We start from the raw sequence: 19913 nt of genomic DNA, 5'->3' as shown, positions 1-19913 counted from the left end.
AAAGCCAAGAAAGCAGTGCTTTCTCCAGTGAGAAGCAATTACATACCTTGCAAGCTGCAGGCAGATGGAATAGACTCCTTGTCTTGTTTCATAGTCCACCTCTGATGGGATGGAATCTCTCTGCATCACATTCACCACCAAACTTTAAAACAAATTGATAAGAGTGAATCCATTTGGAAATATTTCACATTAGGAGAGCTGCAATTAATTTGTCTCTGTCTTTCCTTTCTCCTATTCATTCAGCTGAGTCCCACTTCAAAGTGACTTCTTTGGAGGCCAACATCCCCATTTTCCCCTTTTTTATTTACAGATGGAAGCTTTCTGCTCCTGCTGGAAAATGTTTCAGGATCTCTTGGGCAGAGGAGTGTCATGGATAGAATTACTAAGAGCAAAGTATACTTGATAAATCTCACACAATCAGTATTGTCAGGTCCTCCAAACCACTCACACTGTGACTCAACTCCTATCTGAAGAGTCTGAATTTTCAAGACTGTAATTACAAATTTTATTTGGTTCCCACTGCATGAGCTATACCTTGACTGCTTAAAATGTCCACTGGTGTCTACACAGAAGAGTGCAATGTACATACCTGCAAATACCTGCAAATTTGAATTTTTGTGACTTAAATGTCACAAAACTATCCAAATATCAACTGCTTTAGTACAAGTTACCCTTCACAAGCTTATTTGTGCCTAACTTGATTTTGAGGTTTAACAACATGTGCTCTGTTAAATATGACAGCTACTGGACAGTGGTAAGACAGCCCTGGGTGGATTTTTTTCAGTGAAAAAGAAGCTGACAGGTGTATTAGTGTGCTACTGTGGAAATAGGAAACCACAACTGCAAACTAAATGAAGTGCTACAAATTGAGTCAAGGTTTTGAAATCTAACCTCAAACCTCCTGCTCTGAGGAAGTTTTCACAGAAAGACTTGGCACAGTTTCTTGCCATTTCATCATCTGCAGTTGGCATCAGCTTGGAGCTCAGCACCTACAATAAATAAATAAATAAGCAGATGTAAACTAACAGCCCTCTTGGTGTTCTTTACCTGTTGAAGTTTGAAAGTGTAACAAAAAAAATCCACTAGATGAAGCAATTAATAATACCCTTACAGAAAACTGTAGTCAGTAAAAGAAATCTCATACATCCAATAAATCTCAAATATTTAGCACAACTATGGCAACTACAGATGTTTATTCTGAACCAAAGGGCATTTTGTTCTCACTGCAGGTTACATGTTAAGGGAACAGATGGAGTACATGGAATGTCATCTTCTTAGGAGCCCAAATTCTTGGTTTTGGATTTTCAACTCACAGTATCCCATAAAACACTATAGATGGCTTATTTATTGATTGACACCTTCTGAAATATAATTGTACAACTATTATTCTGGTGTTGCTTTGTAAAAGATGGCTCAGGTAATTCTAGAGGCATTATGAACATCACCACTCTATCATCCCTCCTGTTTTAAATCAGCACTAAAACTTCAGAGTGCAAATACACTCAGAAACAAGGCTGGAAGAAAATCTGTGGTCTCTGTGGGTCAGTTCTCATTTATATTTATAATCAGTTTCACTTCACATATGAAAACTCCAACACTCAAACCCACCAAAAAACTCCCCACAAAAAACTCCCCACAAAAACCCCAAAACCATCAACCAAACAAACCCTGGCCCCTCTCAAAATCTCAGAAAACCCCACAGATATTATTTACTTTCTTCAAAAGTCTCCTTGGCATGTACAGCCAACAATGCTGCAAACAAAATACATCTCTTCCAGGGTCACAGATCAGAAGAATGTTTTACAGAGTTCCAGGCATGAAATCTTATCACCCCCTGGACATCTGCAACATTCAATTTTCATCTCTTTCATATGTTCTGCAAATTTCCTGTGCACATTTTTTTCCAGAAAGCAGTTCAGACTGGCTCCCATCTTTTCACCAGATCACCAGTTGAGAGGATAAAAAAGCAGATATTCCTTTTCCTGAGAGAAACCATCTTGCAAGTGGCTTGACTAGGGCTGAGGAACAAATCCACTCATATGATCTACACATCTAATCCAATTTATTACTTCTCATCCCTTGCCAGAAAAGCAAGCAATTTTTTATCTGCTTTTATTATTTTCTCTGGCACAGAAAAAGCAGATTACTGTCCCATCCTACTGCAATATAACCTGTCAGCTCAACAAGACTCCCTAAACCATTTGCTTCGAGTTGTAGAACTTGTCAACATATTCTGAAGACATAATCAAGTATCTTTCACTCCAGCTGTACAGAAAAGGGGGAATCCTAAGGCAGGAGTGTGATGACAGTGTAGGAAGATGAAGAGCTAACATTAGACTGTGGAAACCTAAAGGGAAGCAAGCACGAGGAAATTCCTACAGTAATCTTGGAACTCAGCATGAAGGAAAGAGAATAATTTTGTCTGATGTTCTGGAAGCAGTTGGCAATTGGTCCTCCAATCTCAAGTTGTTCAAGTCACATTTATCATGGGTCCTTACAAACAGTGGGACCTGCAAGGAGAACTAAACAGTGTCCAGCTTTTAGTGTGCAGGTTACTGTGTCCTACCAACACCAGGTGAACTCCTGAAATCATTAAAATCCATCCACTGAACTCCAGGAAAGAATCTTTACAGGGCTTAATCCAGTATTTTGGCTCATGAATTTAGGAGAATGCTTAGGGGTAAACAAAGTTCTACATATTCCACTCTACCTGTGCAGCCAAAACAGGCCAGAGGACTCTTGGTAAAAGCCCTGCATGTTTGGATAGTTTGGAAAATTCTTCCCAGCTGAATGCTTTGTAAAACCACTCCTCTTTAGATAGAAAATGGGAGACTTATACAGCACAGAAGTTTCTGACAAATCTAATCAAGCAAAACCAATTCAACTTAAAATAGCTCCCATTAATTTTTAAGGGCAAACTTTTTTAATATATGTTTTTTTATATATACACACATTAAAAATTGCATATTCAGAGATCTAGAGATTTGAGCAGGAATTTTATCTAAACAGTAAGAATTCAACGTTTCTTTGCTCCTCTCCAGTTACTTCAAAACACCTCTTCCACCTTGTAAATAACACAAAGAGGGGCCTGATTTCTCAGTAAAGTCTCTGAAAGGGAACTTTCTGTCCCTTTCATTCTGAGTAAAATTTACCACATGCAAAAAAGCAGACTGTGTCACAATATTTGCATTTTTCATAATGACCCCATCACAGTGGACTCCTGCCCAAAAACCCTAGAAATACTTCACTCTCGCTGCTCAGAAACACAGAAAGAAGCAAATTTGTTTTCTTACCTCTAAATTGTAGAGCACTCTGAACGTGGACATGCCTGGAGCAAAAGATCTGAAAAGACTTTCTAGTATTGAACTGGCACTGGGCTGATGTTGGTGTTTTGAAGACAAGGATGGGGATTTTGAGGACTGAGAACTGGATTCTGAAAGCAGTGTTTTCTAGGAGGAAAAAGGCACAGAAGAAATATTTTGAGACTCCTGTGTTTTGCTGTAATTGAGAATACAATTCCTACAATCCCCTAATAATCCTCTCACCTCTGGCTGCTTGGGAATAAGTCAATAATGAACATTGACTTAAGATGAACATTATTTTGCTGTAGTTTCAAACCCTCTGTGTATAATAACCTGACTTTCGGGAATTGGTAGTAAAATCCTGTTTGTGTAGCTCACCATGATCAATTATTTAATCCATACCTTCCTTCCTAGGGAATCAAGCTGATCAAGAGCCTCCTGAATAGCTGGGTCAGTGGGAATCAGCAGCAGAAGCTTCCTCACTCTCAGTGTTATCCTGAAAAGAAATCAGAAGTTACATGCACAAAACAAGGGCTCAGCCACACTGGCCTGGTGGATGCCTGCCCACGGTGGAGTCAGCATTCAAACTGGGCACTCTGAGCAATTCTTTAAGATTTAGTAACCATTTAATCTGCTTACCTTGGCTCCTCCAGGTTGGCAAGCTGGTAAAGCATGTCAAACACATTACACACAAGAGCCATGACGACTCCAGGGAGGGATTTTTCCTGAGAATGAAGCAGAAATACAAAAGTCTTTTTCTCCCTTCTCTGTTACACGTAAATTTAACAGAGCTCTTCACTGAAGCAAATGGCCTAGATGCCAACCTGACCCACAGAAATCCCAGCTACTTTCTAGGCTGAGACAACATTTAAATTTTTACATTATTCCATTTCCCTTTTAACAGCCAATTTTTGCAGTCAGCTGTTATGACAAGCAAAATACAAAGCAGACCAGGAGTGATCTGAACATGCCAGTTGATGCTTCTTAGTTTACTTTGATACTGTAGCTTTATTAGTAGTGAAAATATGGAAATCTCTACCCATAACAAATACACAGTCTCAAAATTAAAACAGATGGGTCCTATTTGCTTAAAAGACGCTGTAGAGATGAATAAACACCAAGCAGGCTACCATAAGTGATAGAGTACAGATTATAAAGTCCAACCTGCATGCACAAGGCAGCTGTGCATTTAGATGATTTGTTTCAATTGCAGTTTGAAAGCAAAATCAGATTACTAAAGATTGGATGATCTAACTGGAGCTCCTGCTCTCTCCCCTATTTATCCTTGATTCAAAAAAATCTGAGGGAAGGCTTCAGGTCCTATTATACTGTACCTGTTCCATTGCATAGGATGAACTGAATACACTGCTGCTGTTGCTGGAACTGGCTGAGGAATCTGCAGAGCTCCCTGATGGAGTCCCACTTCCCGATGTTTTTACTGTAAGGATTTGTTCATCAGAGAAGCCCAGCTGATGGAGCAGTTTCTGATCTTTGTTTACTGTTAGCTGCAAGAAAATATTTATTGTTTAGTTCTGGAAAAGACTCAGTTTCATAAAGAATGGGAATTCTTTGTAGTTAACATACCAGGCTGTCATTGGCAAATATCTGTATATTTTCCACAGGTGAATTCAACATCTTTGCTATCTTCCACCTGACACTTCCTACAGTTTCATTGCTATGAGCCTGTGAAATTAAACAACACTGCTTCAGTAAGTCTGCTCGAGCAGCAAATGCCAAGAGAAATTAAAATTTTCCCAAAGAGTCTTCTTGCATAGGGTGGCAAAAGTATTGTTCACAAGAGTGACAGGATAGGACAGCACTGAAATGCTCCAACACCCACAGTGAGCTAAAAACTTATTTTTCCCATCCTGGAATTTAATGATCAAAATACATTTGGTCCACAGACACTTCCATATACATATTTTTAACATTTTCAAGAAGAGTTTTCAAGTTGACTGGAGTCTTTATAACCATCTTCCCCTATTCAGCCCAGGCATAAAACCCACCAGGAGTGGAAAGTCCATGGCACACACAAGCTGGGCACACCTACCTCTATGGTGAAGGTATCTTTGGTAGACTCATATGTAACATTAAGGGTTAAAAGATGTCCATGGAAAGAGGCACCATGAGGTAGAATAGTTCGGGGAACAGAGTAAAGGTCCTACAGGAAGAGAAGGATGTCAGTAAATATCCCTCTTGAAAATAAAAACATTTCTGTGATGGTGGCTAAGTAGGGTTGCATGTTTAAATAACTTTTACTGCTTTTAACAAAACTGGAAATGTGTTCTTAGCCTTGTCTAGTAGGAAATGACATCTTACCTCTATTGTTATCACGTAACGCTCTGCCAACAGCAGCAGCCTCTCAATTATTACAAGTTTAGTTGACCTAAAGATAAACATTAAAAACAAGAGTAACTTGTCTCGCACATTAATTTCCAACGCCCACGGGTAACTACCATGAATTGTGTGGTTTTGAAGGTACCTCCTTAAACTTGGAGTTATTTCAGCAGAAATGAACTAGGAAAACAGGCCAAGAGGCTCACGTTGTACTGCTTGAGATGCTGCCAGCTTCAGAGGAAGATTCATGTTTCTAAAGGTCCCACCCTATACTCCTATATTTAAGTTACACATATTCAGGTATGACTAAATTAGGCTTGAGGTTGAAAAAACAACCTTTTCTCTCTTAATTTAAGAAGAACCACACCTAAATCCCACTGCCTCAGAAATATTACATGATTAATAGGCTGGTAATAACCTGTGAGGTTTTTTGTTTTGGTTTGGTTGGCTGGTTTTGAGGGGCTGGAGGCAGGGTGGTATTTTTGGTTTTGATTCGTTGTTTTGGGGTTTTTTTAATGTCTATTTGGCTTTGGTTTTCTTTCTTTCCTTGTTGCTTTTTTTTTTAAACACAGGTTTTTCAAAATCTCTGGAACTCCTATTGTATAGCAATTGGAATATTCCAAAGAGGAACCACCAGAATGTACAACAACCAACAACCAAAAATTTTAATTAGCACTCAAAATCTTGTATGAAGCAGCTGGGAGCAAATGCCTGCTGTCATATTTATTCCTTGAGAGGCTGGCCTACCTGTAAGGAGACTGAACTGATGTTGCCACTGTAGGCATGGCAGTTGCTGTGAGCATTTTTGTAGCTCTTGTGACTGCGTGTGTTAATGTTGGACCGCCGAGGGCAGAGCTGGCTGCCTGCAACACAGAGCAAAGCAAGGGACAGTCAGGAGGTCCTGGAAAGCTCAAAGGACAAAAAATATTTGTGGAAAGGGTTTTTTTCTTTAAGTGGAATTATCATAGACAAGTATTCTTATTGTAAGACACAGAACCAAAAGGATGTAGGCATGAGAATAATTAAAATTTGTCCTTTACCTCTAATCGTGTGTAGCAATCAGCAATGAATTTCTTGTGCAGTGATACTGAATCCTAAAGATAAAATGGACAAATTAATTAGAACTTACTCTAAAATCATGGGCATTACTCATAAACTGACAGAACCCAACAAATCACACAGCTGAACATGCAGAGTATCAACAATTTATGAATGTCAAAGCACACTTGTATTCAAATATATGCCTACCTTTTTCAATCTGGGAGTTAGATTAATATAGCTGTAATTTATTATCAGTTGAATAGCTTCATTGGCAATTTCTTCATCTGGTGACTCCATTGCAATCTTCCAAATGAAATCCATTCCTATTAATTCCAGTTTTTCTACGCTCTACACAAGAAAAAACAACAGTAAAACACGACTGGATTTCTTACCCAACAGTGAGTTGAACCACAGGGACAAAACTGTTGGAAAAACACCTTTTGATTAAAACTTAAGAATTTTCCAACATGCTGCCAAGCTTTGGCACAGTGCAAAGTTAAACCAACTGCTGCACATTTGCTTATTTATACAAGAAAAAAAAATTACTGGTGGATAAACAAGTTCCAAACAATCTCAGTCAAGCCAACTGAAAAATTAAAAAAATTGAAAAGCATGGAGAAATTTAATCTAGAATGGAATTTGTTTCAAAAAAGTCAACATGATAACTAACCACGCGATAAATCAACACAAAACCTGCTATGATACTTGGCAAAAAATTCTGCATTTGCAGTAGGTTCTCTGTGATAAAGATCTAAAATGCCTATGGAAAACTACTTAACATATAACCATTAATTTAACAAAACCACTGAAGGATCAGAGTTAAAAATTACAGTAGGTTAGAATTTAAATATGATAAGTCTAATTCCCACTCAAAGAAGAAAAATAAAACAATAATTTAAAAAAAGACTTTCCCTGCTAGGGAGAAGAAAAAATTGCACACTAGAATTCATGATTATTTAAAAAAATAATTCAACCATTCCTCCTGCAAAGTCTTACAAGCTACAAGCCAGCTTCCAGCTGCCAACTACTGAATTTAACTGTTGAAATTGTCAGTTTTAGCTTCAGAATTTAACAGTGTTAATGCTACGAGGACAATCAGGTCATTAACACAAACATGACCATGTCCAACAGCTGCTGCACAATCTTTGTCTCACTTCCTCCTGTCCCTAAGAGGACACAGGAATAAACTTTCCAGAACAAACTCACCAGCTGAGTTCCTTGCCTCTTCAATCGATGGTCACACAGGTTCACATTTTCAAAGAATGTCTTAAATAAACTAAAACCTGAAAATGAAAAGAAAGGTGCAGGCTTTTTATGATGCTCAGGCTTAGTTTCTTTGTTTAAAAAGTAAAGTAATCAAATACAGGAGATAATTTTTTCCCTCTATAACTAATAAAGCTCAAAATGATTGACCCCTTTGTTACACTGATTTATAGAAGTGGTTAGATGTTTGATTTGAAGGCTTAGGAAGCAAATTTCTGGTTATGTATTTCAACCCCAAATCTGCTCACCAAATCAATTTTCTTACCATTCATAGTAATTTCATATGATTCCAGTTTAAGTATTTTCTCTTTGAAGAGCTGTTGCTGCACATCACTCTCCAGATCGTGCTGTCCTTTTGTAAACCACTCAAAGCACATCTGTGAATGAAAGGCAGACATCATTTTTACCCCACTGTCACATGAAATATTTTAGTTTTATACAGCAAACTATATCAGATACCACAGTAACTCATCTTGCAGAAGTTTTATCTACAAAACTCAGTTCCAAATCTCATCTCCTGGTAAGCTCACGTTACAGAGGCTGCATTGCAGCTTTAGGGTACTTCATAGTCATTTTACACCCAAATAATGCTGAATCTCTCCTGTGTCTGCACCAACCTCATTTTCAAACCAGCATCTCCAACCAATCTCCCCACTGGAAGTGTCCCACTTCCAGTGAAATTTAATGTTAAAAGAGCATTCTGGCCATAAGTGAACTCCTAACAGCGGCTGCTGTAGCCTACACAAAGCACAGAATGCATGACTGGTTTGTGTTTGCTACTCACACTCCACATGTCTCAACAAACACACATGCTGCTCACGATCCATTCAAATTCTTTCTGCAACCACAGAAACCAACTTTTCAGGTTTTTCTTACCTCTCGATCCAACTCACAAACATCTTGGCCAGTTACAAGGCATTCCCAGATCTCCCTGGCACGATTCCAGCCCAAATAAAGGGTGGCTTCTTGCAGAAAAAATGCCAAAAATTTTAGATGTGCCTCCAAATACTGAGAAAGAGGAAAACAAAAACTCAAGCTTAAGACTTTTCTTTCTGAAACAAGAACTCTGAGCATTCTATTTCTTTAATTTTTCTTTTTGCAAATTTAGTTGTCGAACAACAGTACACTTTGAAAAGCCTGGGAACAGAAACTGTTTGTGAGATTTATTTCTATTTTAAACATACTTCATGGCTACCTTTCTAAAAACAAACACTGAAGTCCCCTTGGATTTGCTCTTATTTTGCTGGTGGTGATATTATTTGACACTATTTTTCAAAACTAGCGTGGAAAAAATAATGATCAAGGCATCAGCAACAAACTGTTATTTGTGTGTGTGGCTGCCATGTGCTAATTAGCAAATCTGTTGCAGGTATTAAGAGCTTCACAAGACATTCAAGGCTATCACCTCTAGCAGGAACTGAAGCTGGTGAAGAAGCTGGAAGCTGCACAGGCTTGGCAACAACAGAACCTAGGATGGGGAGATCTACTCTTCACCAGCTAAAGATTTTGCCAAGGAACTTGTGTGTAATTTTGTGTAATGTTTACACAGCTTTCCTCTATAATAACAAGAGTACAACAAGCCTTCCTAGAGAAGTAGTAGAACTATAAATAAAAACTGGAGTCATTATTCAGCAGTGGATTTCAAAGATGGAACACCAAGGCAAAGGAGTTGGGTACCTCCCGGTAAGTGTAGCGGCCATCCACCAGGGTTGCTCCCACCAGCCCTCCTGGGCCTGCCACAGATGCAGCCAAACGGTGGCAGGAGATCAGGCTGCCTGTCACCAGCTTCACGATCTCAAAGTTCTTCTTTAAATCTTGGATAATGCTCTTGGCAATAAAATAAAAGAGAGAAAAGATGCTTTTAATTTAATAGTTAAAGAGGGATGTGCATACAAGCAAATTGCTCTTCTGCAGACACACAGCTCTCACCAGAAGGTGTCATGTTAATCCCTCAGAGTCAGCTGCTCCCCTTCCAAACACCCAACCCCCCTGATGTTGGTGTTTTCAGCATGTGCTGAAACACAAGTGCTGCAGATTGCAAAGCCCCACACCTCCACACAGCCACTCTACAGCACACACCATTGCTGGCAGTTCAGTTTGTTTTCCAAGAGTCAATGTCAATTCAATTACAAAGCAATTGGTCTAAACATTAGCCATTGTTCATTTCTTAACACAAACATGCTTGTTAATTATTCTACAAAAAGCTGAGAATAAAATAAATTATTTTACAGCAAACAGATTTATACATCCACACACTCACAAAGGGACAGCACAGCAACTCTACTCCAACAGTTTGTTTATGCTACATCACTAAACTACTTTTAAAATTGTTTATTAGCTAATTTATTTTATTTTTCTAAATTCAAACTTCCACATTTGGCAGAGCTACATAGACACAACAAAAGCTTCAAAACTCTTGTCAGCATATAGCCTTACCTTGTCTTGTTTTTGGTAAGTTTGCTTAATAAATGAACGCGTGATTTCGTGGAGCTGACGCAAGGCTGGCACCACCCACACAAACTGAGGATTATTGTGCTGGGACGACTGGTAGCAGGAAAGGTAAAAACAATTACACATGTGGTACATGCTCAACAACAGCTTAACTTTCCTCTCAGACTCCTGGGAGCCTACTGACATCTGTTAATGCTGTTGTTTCAAAACAACAGCTACCACCTCTGCTGGCCTCAGTTACTTCTCCTGCTCCCTTTTCAAACACTCTAAATGCCCTTCTTCACTTTCTGTAAGAAGTCCCTTGATACACACATATGCCATTTTGCTATCCCTATTATTAAGCCCAAAGTACCAGCTCCTTGCTAGAGAACATGCAAATTAAGTAGTCAAAAAGAACTCAGTTGCACCAGGGAGAGATGATAACCACCACCTTCCTCAATTTATGGGAGATGAAGCAGATCTGAAAGGGCATAAAAGGGCAAATGCAGTCAAATGATGTTACTTACTGCTAAAGCAAGAGCAACAGAAGAAAGAATTTCAAATACTATTGAGGTTTAAGAGACAAGAAATTTCTGATTGATGCTGCAAGCAGCTCCCTGATAGGAAGCAAAGGATACTTAAGCTGCATTTTGAAAGAGATCCTACAAAGAATAACCCTCCTACCTCATTTTTAGAACTGCTCATCACTTTTCTGGGAGGCTTCATTTTCTGTAAAGTTTGACCACACAGACCAGTACTGAGGTTGCTTGTTCAGAGAAGTGATGTCTGGTTTAAATACTGACAACACCCAAACACCACCTACACACTCAGAGAGGCTGAAGGAACCTGCCCACAACAGAGAGCTCTCCACTGAACGCTCCCTCACAAATTTGAGAAAGCTGCCTTAACATTCCATTCCCTCCCAGTTTATGTCTTCATTTCCCTAATGAAGGGAAATAAGAACACCATGTATTTTAGAAGTCTGCTGTATGCTTACCCCAATCCCCTCTAGTTTACAATTACAGCTTTTGTTAGTGTTTCCCACTGCAGCACCTCTGCAAAAGCCCTTGCCAGAATGTAATTAAAAGGAATGAGATTAGGAAAGCATAAGAGAAGATCCAAAGGAAAAAAACCTACAACTTTCGCAGACATTGAGTACCCAAGATTTGAAATTCATATTCATGAACACACAGTGAAGTGTGTCTGTGTGATACACACAGAATATCAAGAACCAACATACTATACCTCCTAAACATCTAAAATCCTCTACAGATGCTGCAATATAGACAAAACCTAAGTTATCATGAAAGAAATGAACAAAACCAGTACAAGCCTTTTTCCTTATTTACAGCATACTTCAGGCTGAAAAAAAAAGAGGACAGGAGCATTCCTGCAGGCTTCAAGAAAAACTGCCTGCTATGTGAACAGTGCAGGAGAGAATATATGCAGTCTTTTAAGCCATGCACATCTCTGCTGCTGCCAGGAAACAGTACAGGCAGCTTTGGGAATGGCTTCTTTATGTTACAGGAAAGGAGTTAAGTATTTTATTAAAATACAAAACTACTACGATTGAAATATCAATTTGCATTTTGAGACTGAACAGTCATGCCAGAACACATGCTTTACTCAAAAAAAACTAATCTAGGCTTTCACATGAAAGGGACAGTTAAAATACTGACATACCTTTACAGTGGTTCCATTTGCAAATTCTAACCTTGGGCCCATCCTGGTAGTTTCCCATAAACTGATCACTCCTTGTGCTGAAAATTTGCTTAAAACAAAGGCAAGAGACTTACTTTGAGTCTCATGATCAACAAAGTGGCTCACACAAAGCCTACCCCTCTCGAGGACTCCCCAAGGTAAGAACTTACAGATGGGACACACAATTTGTGCATCTTGAAAGAAAAGGGCAACATCGAGGCTAGGTAAGATTTTCATTTTGGAAAAGATAAAATAATAAACCAACCCTCTTAATATCCTCTATGCATTTGATGATGTAGCTCCTTTTAATTGCCTCTTTCACTGCATAAGCATCACTGAGGATTGTCAGGTGTTCCTCCAAGGCCTGCTGGATCAGACTACACGGTAATGTTGGAAGGTGAGCCAGCTCCCAAAGTACCTCCAGAACCTGGAGGAAGAAGGGTGAGGACAGTCAGGACCTAGGAAGTACACAGGCTAGCAAGTCTACATTTAATAAATCAAAAATCCAAAGGAAAACCATCCACTTGCCTTGCCAGTGGTGGTTTCCACTCGTGCTTCTCTGCCAATGCGCCCAATGAGGCTCAGCAGCTTCTGCCTCACTCGGTCACTCTCTGTCTCCCAGCTCTGGACAGCAAAGAACTCAGTGTTAGAGCACCTCTGTCAGGCTGTTACACATCAAGTATACACAAAAATATAATCCACAATTGCTTTACTGCAGGAAAATCAAAATACAAACAAGTATCTTTCTGCCATAAGTATTTCCTTATTCTTATTGCTGGAAATTACAGCACTAATTTGCTCAACTCTTTTTAAATACTATTGGGATTAAATATCATAATAAAATCTCACTTTAAGTCCCTTAGGACTGGCTACCTAATGTACTGAAAATCCAAGTAAATTAGTAATACAGTAGCAGATTAGGCTTCTGAGTTAACATAAAACCTTGTTAGTAGTAAAAGTGTTTTTTAATAGCAAATTTTACATTTATATAGAAAATACAATGTATTCAAGGTACTTGCCTTTCAGTAGGCTGGATGCACAAGTACATCTCATCAATTCTCTTCCTAAGGAATGTAAATTCATGTGAAAACTTACCTTTTGGATTAAAACAAATAAATGATTGAGCTGATCAGAGCTAAACTTCACAGCAGCTGCAGCAATAATGGTATGTATGTTCTCAATCACAGTGGAGGATTGTCCCGACTGAAAAGAGGGAGAACACAAGAAGGTAGGACTTTAACCCAAACAAGCCAGAGAAAAACCTTCATGTAAGCATTATTATCCTCCTATTCACACTGATGAGGGAGAATAGCAGCTTTTGACATGGTAGAAACACAAGTTCAGAGTAAACTCTCTGTGCTCCTCATTTCCCTGGCTGAGAGGTCTTTGGAAGTAATTCTAAAGCAGGAAACTACAAGTCTGCCATCATTACAGCAGCTTCAAGCTGCTGCAGTGGCAGCAGTACAAACATCACCTTTTCTATTGCTTGGTGAGGTTCACGTGTGAGGTGTTGAATCTTTGAAACTCTCCCAGGCTTTACTCAAAAATGAGCAATACAAAATCTCCTCCCACATGGATGGGAGCACCATGGTAACAACAGCCAGAGAGGGGGAGGAAGTATGGCTTTTTATTAAAGAATAAAAGTGAGGGAGCTAGAATCACATTTCAGCTCTGCTAAGCATTAAAGACTTGCTACCATGCCACACAAACTGCAGAGCTGACAGTGGTCAATGAGTTTAGTCTAAAATACCAACATTTGCACAGAGAAGAAAACCATTTCCTGCAGTGGAAGATTAGTTTCTTGTCAAAGTTTCCATGTGTCATTTGCAGAAGCACTCAAATCACCTTCCCAACACAGTAATAAATTGAATACCCTTAAAGTGAAGGCCAAAAGATGACTTGTCAGCCAATTATATGTCTATACAGGAAGGTAAATGAAAATTCATACAGTTGGAGCCCACTCTCTTCAAAGGCACACTCTGACTTTAAATCCATACCTCCAACCACAAACATTAATATCCTAGTTTGGTCTAGATAAATATTCTTGTCACCTCTTTCAGGCTGACATCCTCTTATGCCAAGTCAAATACTTTTGCAGTCCCTTAACACTTGTTGCAAAGGACTGAACTTCATCACAGGATTTAACAGCTGTGATACAAGAAATTTCCAGAACAATTGATTTTACACGGTAAAGGAAGAAGTAGAAGGAAGACTTTGCATTAATTACACTGTTAAAATCTCAACACCTCCACATTGCAATAGAGATGGATAGATTATTTTAAAAAAATCCCTTCAGTAGAATGTTTGCTTTTGTAAGACAGTCTAAAAGCACCTGCCTAGTCTTGATAGCTTACCTGAATTCTCCAAATTTTAGTAAGCTCATCTAAAGATAATTTACTGCCCAGCAGTTCAATAATTCCCTTTATACGATCACAGTATTGTGCTTGGTCTATATTACCTGTGAAACAAAGAAAGGCAACCCAATGAATATATTTCAAACACTATTAGATACATTAATATAAAAGAACTAATTCTTTTAAAAGAGAACAAAGCTATCTTCATTTGGAATGTCTTTCTTTCCTGTTACAGACAAGTATCAGTATAAAGAAAAAGAACAAGGCTGTTTCCATTTTTATTTTGTTTTGCTTCATACATCTGATAGCACACCTACAGAATGTTACTACTTGGGGAGAAAAATACCTCTTTTCTCTCTTTTTTAGAGGCTAACAATATACAAACTGAGAGTAAAAAACCCCAGGTACAGCAGAAGACATCTGCACAGATGTCAAACAGAGGACTGGACGATAGTTACAGAATTTGCAGGATTTTACTTTATTTTGGAGACAACAAAAACCTTGAACTCTTTGGTTAATAGTGCTCATTAGAATGTATTGAAAGGGAGAGATGAGATTTTTAAATTTAAGTCATTCAAAGCATGTGCCAAAAGGCTTTGTGAGAGTTCTTACCTTCCAGAGCAATGGACAGGACTGAATTCTCCACCAGCCAATTCAGCAGTCGGTCTGTGTCTATGGCATTCTTCACTGACTTGGACACAGTGCTGTCTTCTATTAATTTCGTTACCTAAAAATTGCAAAATATAAGATTTTAACAAAAAATTCTCACCTGCATCGTACACACACACACACATACAGAGTGAAATCTATTCAAAAAGGCTCATGATGAAGCTGAAGTGTGAATCCTGAAATATTTTGAGTACAGAAGGTGTTTGGGATTTTTGGGTCAGTTGTTTTTCGCACAGTGTTGGTTTTTTAATTTTTTGGTTTTGTTTTTTAATAAGCTGTTTAAAGGCAAATTTCTAACCAGAAACACCATGTCATCAGTCTCTGATGCAGCAGAATCTTATTCTCAGTCTGACACAGAAAAGCTGGCCTGTGCTGCCAGGTATTTTTCTACAGATATGCCAGAAGTAGGTTATCTCAGGCTTCTGCTTGTTCCACTCAAATCAGTGTCCTACTTTTTATCCAATACTGAACTGATACAGGCTTCTCACTCGAGGGAGAAAGAGAACATTTCTTCTAAAATCTTCAAAAGCTGCACTTTTATAAATTCACCACGGATACACAGCATTTATGATTAAGAACAAACAGCAATGAGGTTTAACATCTCAATATTCTCATAAACAGAGAAGGCAAAAAGCAGAAAAGCTGGACTCTGAAACACTACAGTGTCCACATACAACTGTAATAAAAAAGACAATATAAAACACTACAATTATGTAGTGCAATGACCTGATATGAGCGGACTAAGACATCAATATAGGTTTAAGTCCCATTTGGGACTCTCAGTGAAAGGAGAAAAATGGGATATACCACAGCACACTCAGGATTATCCCAGAATGAATATTCAATGCATAGCATAGACCACTGCTTATAAATCCATCTAAAATTGCATTTCTTAGAATAGTGCACTTCTCAAACCGTATCTAACTGGGAGGCCTTGCAGTGGCTACTAATACTATAAACAACTCCTGCTATATTAACTTGTTTGGTGTTTCTTTTGAACCGAGCTTTTGCTAAGGCAACATAACTTGCAAGGAGATGTTGCGCCATCTCTTTTCTTAAGGCTGTGGTTTTAGTGGCTTATTAACAACTCATCCCACCTAAACACATGCTCTGCACACACACACACACACACAGACAGACAGACAGACAAAAAGCCAACCTACTTCTTTGAGGGAATTCATTTTTGCACTGAAGTGGGGGGATTTCAGCATGCGCAGCAGGATGTCCAGCCTTAAGTCATCGACCGCCGTGACCAGGTCGGGCTGGAAGCGCATACACAGCAGCTTGATCCCAGACAAGAGCTCAGGGATGCTCACCAGTCTCTGGTTGAAACAAAACAACAAAAAAGGGACAAACAGAGGCATTGGTATTTTTGTTGTTGTATTTTTTGGCATTGTATTTTTGTTATTCTGCTACAGGCGTCAGTGACTCACAAAGAGTAGGTTTAGTGACCAAACAGAGATTGTTTAATCAAAACATAATACCTGGTATATCTGAAAGTATTACTTGTACAGTAGAAATTTTAAGATAATGAAACCTTTGGTTAAAGTTTCAGATTTGGTACAGTAAATTGCTGTCCTTTGGTTCAACAACCTATGAATACTTTCTTGTTTAAAATTAACAATTAATAACCAAGTAAAATGCCAACACAATTTAATGGAACTGAATGTCAAATTCAGGGTAATGCAGGAAGTAGCCACAAGTTACACAGACATTTTACTACCAAATTCTCAGAAGCAAACAGCTGATGCAGCAGGAATATGAATTTAACAGGCTGCAAGACACTAAATATCTTTGAGTCAGAGAAGTGAGCATTCAGCATGCTGCACAAGGGGACCAACAAAACCAAAAATTTGATAGCAACAGTGGCAAAATATTTTTAAAAGGGTCATAAACCAGGTATTTACTGAAAAGGGTATTGAATGGAATTGGGTAAATGCATTTTTATTATGTCATTTAGTCAGAATTAGAACAGGCTGTATTCTTGCCAGTGAGAAGAAAGCTATTGTTCTAGTTTACATTGACAGCATTTCCAAGACAGGCAGGAAGTTCTTCCTAAATATTTAATATGTTAAACATTACCTTGTCTTTCAAGTCCTTCTCTTCTACATTCTGTACATATTTAATCATTTTATGAATGACTGGATCCAGCATGGGCTAAAGAATGTGAGAAAAGGCATGACAATCATTTTAATGGTTCCCGAAATCAATTGAATTACTCGAAAGAAGTGGCTGCAGCAAAAGGAAATACTTAGCTGAAAGCTCACCATTATCTTAGAGATAAAGCAACATCTACAACAAAGATAAAACTATCCTGGTAGCTATGTCCAGGAAGAAACAAACTATTAGAGTAAGAACCCATTTCAGACCACTGTCATGCAGGTTTGCAAAAAGAAACAGACTGCTTGCCCTCTAAAAACACATCAGCTACCAGGTGCATGTGCCTCTCTTACTCCCAGGGGCTTCTAAACTACATCCTCTTCAAATAAAGTCTTTCAGTTACTTAAATCAACAGTTTTTGGTGGTGAGGGCAGGAGGGAAGCCTGGAGTATGCTTGCACATACAAAGAGATCCTGGTGAATTTTTTTTCCTGTACCACAATTTTTGCAGTGTAAACTCTTATATCCATGTGCTTGATCTCAGCCAGAAAGTCAAAAACTAAGAGCAAAATCCATCCTTCAGGCTGGATTCTTTTCCCACATGGTTTCTACTGCAGAAACTTCCTAATGGCAGTGGTAAAGCTGCTCACTGCTGCAGATGTAGATACATGACTACAGATGATTGCTTGGAAAATGAATCTGAATATTGTCTGAGCCCTTTATTCATCACTTCAGGATGCTCAAAATGGTTCTTGTACTTTCTGCAACGTGAGCTTTGAAAGCTTTTCAAATTAGTCACCAGTTTCACACCAACACAATTGGAAATTAATTTTCAGTCCTCTTACAAGTCATAACAAAGACATTTTACCTGTACTACAGAAGAGTTAAGATATTCTGCACAAACTCCAAATGGTTGAACTAATGCAGAGATTGCCTGAAAGAAAGACAGAAAGTATTTAGGTGCATATTTAAGAATTTCTTCATAGTTAGCAATCTATAGCTTAAAAGGCAAATGAAGGTGAGCAAGTATTATTTATATAATATATTTCCAGTCATTTGCTATGATTGGTTTTGGCGTGCAAGTCTTTTACAACAACACATGGTTTAAGAAAGATTTACTCTATGGCACACAGTAGAGTATGTGCTATATATTATATATGACATACAGTATGTGTTACATATTTTTGTCTGAAATAAAAAATGCCTTCCCAGTTTTCACTGAGCTTGGTCCTCTCATCACTCTGCTCAGTGTTCTCTGACGGATCCTGTCTCAGTCACAGAAATAAACAGACGGAAAGGAACATATCACATTTTGCTTGCTCTCTACAGCAATCAGAAGTGTGAATGCAAAATTTAAGGTTAAAGCCATATGGCAAATTTCTTTCCCAAAGCAATACGTGGGAGAAAGCTTTTGTAAATGTGTCACATACATGTCAAGATCTCTTCAATGCATGATTTTAAAGTGGTAGCTATTGTCAAGAAATAAATGTATAAAAGCATTTGTTTGCCAATAAATAATATCAAAATCAGTTTCTTTTCACACTGGATCAAGAATTGTGGAACTGAGGGTGCAGCAGTGCAACCCAAGGCCGAAATGAAGTGATGCTGACCCAGATTTCCTTCCTAAGCAAGCAGTTATTAATCATTAAACAAAGCCAAATCAAAGTTTCTATTACAGAACTGGCATGTAAATCAAGGTTTTCCTTATTCTTCTGTCAAGCTCACATATGAACCTATCTCCAGATAAAGCAGAAAATACCAATATCCCAAGAAAAGAAGTTGAATTCCTTCCAAGTGGCATGTCACTGAAAGCAGACTGATTTCACACTGGGGGACAAGGTTCCAGATGACACAGTTTCCCTTTAGCCTCCTCATTCTCCAAGGCTTGAAAGAATTGGAAGTCTCCTGAATATAGGTTAGGAAGCTAAAACTAACCAAGTTAGACTTCACACCAAAAATAGTTTAGCTCTGTTGAACCAGTCAGTTTTAAGACACTACTCTTGAAAAGTTATTTAGGATTAGACACTGTCTGTCTTCCTAAGGATTTTTTTCCTTAAACAGTGATTTCTGTAATAAGTGACAGAAGTCAATTCACTTGCAGCTAAATGCAGCTATGGGTGCAGTAAACAGAAAACCAGGGACATACTGGTGAACATACAATCAAACTACTTTGATTGATGTCTAACCAGAAGGCTGAATGCTAGCAGAAAGGTAGACTAATTTCTCCTCTTTTCTGTGAAGTCTTAATTGCTCTTCAGTCAGAATTCTTATGTACAGCCTCATTTGACCTCCAGCCTGACAGCACTTCTCCAGGGCTCTGTGGGAGTGTTGCTCTGGTACCAAAGAAAAGGTAAAAGCACTGCCAAAAGGGACACTGCTGGTTCTACATGAAGGGTAAAATGGAAAGGGAGAAGTGTCATGACAGAAGGTGGACTCACCCCAAGTTCAATATCTTCAGAATTGAGTTTGGACTGAATTGCTGAAAATCCACCCAACTCCGCAAACTGAAATAAAATAATCAGTATTACACAGTGAACTACAGTATCTCATCTTTTAAATAAAAGATTACAGAAAACACTCCACTGACAGTTCCTGAGATGCCAACAAGTGTTCTTTACCATGGAACATCCCATCCAAAAACAGCTTTGTATTTTCATGGGAGTTCATGGGCACACTGGGGAATGCAATGCAATTGTAGATGGTAGCAGGGTTTAAGC

The 19913-nt window shown here is 38.6% G+C and overlaps 1 protein-coding gene across 3 annotated transcripts in view; it reads right to left on the bottom strand.

Moving 5' to 3' along the window:
- USP24 (ubiquitin specific peptidase 24) overlaps positions 1-19913 on the bottom strand; it is a 61061-nt gene that overhangs the window by 23901 nt on the left and 17247 nt on the right. For 2 of the 3 annotated variants that reach the window (XM_063407012.1, XM_063407013.1), the window contains exons 7-33: positions 19635-19700; positions 18065-18130; positions 17180-17254; positions 16261-16419; positions 15041-15155; positions 14429-14532; positions 13170-13277; positions 12603-12698; positions 12340-12501; positions 11058-11102; positions 10380-10487; positions 9621-9770; positions 8820-8951; positions 8209-8320; positions 7887-7963; positions 6888-7028; positions 6680-6733; positions 6387-6502; positions 5622-5688; positions 5353-5463; positions 4887-4985; positions 4637-4807; positions 3942-4027; positions 3705-3798; positions 3294-3449; positions 892-989; positions 47-142 (exon numbers count right to left, since the gene is read on the bottom strand). In XM_063407012.1, coding sequence (XP_063263082.1) covers positions 47-142; positions 892-989; positions 3294-3449; positions 3705-3798; positions 3942-4027; positions 4637-4807; positions 4887-4985; positions 5353-5463; positions 5622-5688; positions 6387-6502; positions 6680-6733; positions 6888-7028; positions 7887-7963; positions 8209-8320; positions 8820-8951; positions 9621-9770; positions 10380-10487; positions 11058-11102; positions 12340-12501; positions 12603-12698; positions 13170-13277; positions 14429-14532; positions 15041-15155; positions 16261-16419; positions 17180-17254; positions 18065-18130; positions 19635-19700 — 2864 coding nt within the window. The remainder of the gene's footprint in view (positions 1-46; positions 143-891; positions 990-3293; positions 3450-3704; positions 3799-3941; positions 4028-4636; positions 4808-4886; positions 4986-5352; positions 5464-5621; positions 5689-6386; positions 6503-6679; positions 6734-6887; positions 7029-7886; positions 7964-8208; positions 8321-8819; positions 8952-9620; positions 9771-10379; positions 10488-11057; positions 11103-12339; positions 12502-12602; positions 12699-13169; positions 13278-14428; positions 14533-15040; positions 15156-16260; positions 16420-17179; positions 17255-18064; positions 18131-19634; positions 19701-19913) is intronic. The other variant, XM_063407014.1, reaches the window with a different exon arrangement.

Source organism: Prinia subflava, chromosome 10, assembly GCF_021018805.1.
Source record: "Prinia subflava isolate CZ2003 ecotype Zambia chromosome 10, Cam_Psub_1.2, whole genome shotgun sequence".
NCBI lineage: Eukaryota > Metazoa > Chordata > Aves > Passeriformes > Cisticolidae > Prinia > Prinia subflava.
Note: the sequence above shows the minus strand (reverse complement) of the source record. Positions and strands in the feature narration are given on the sequence as shown.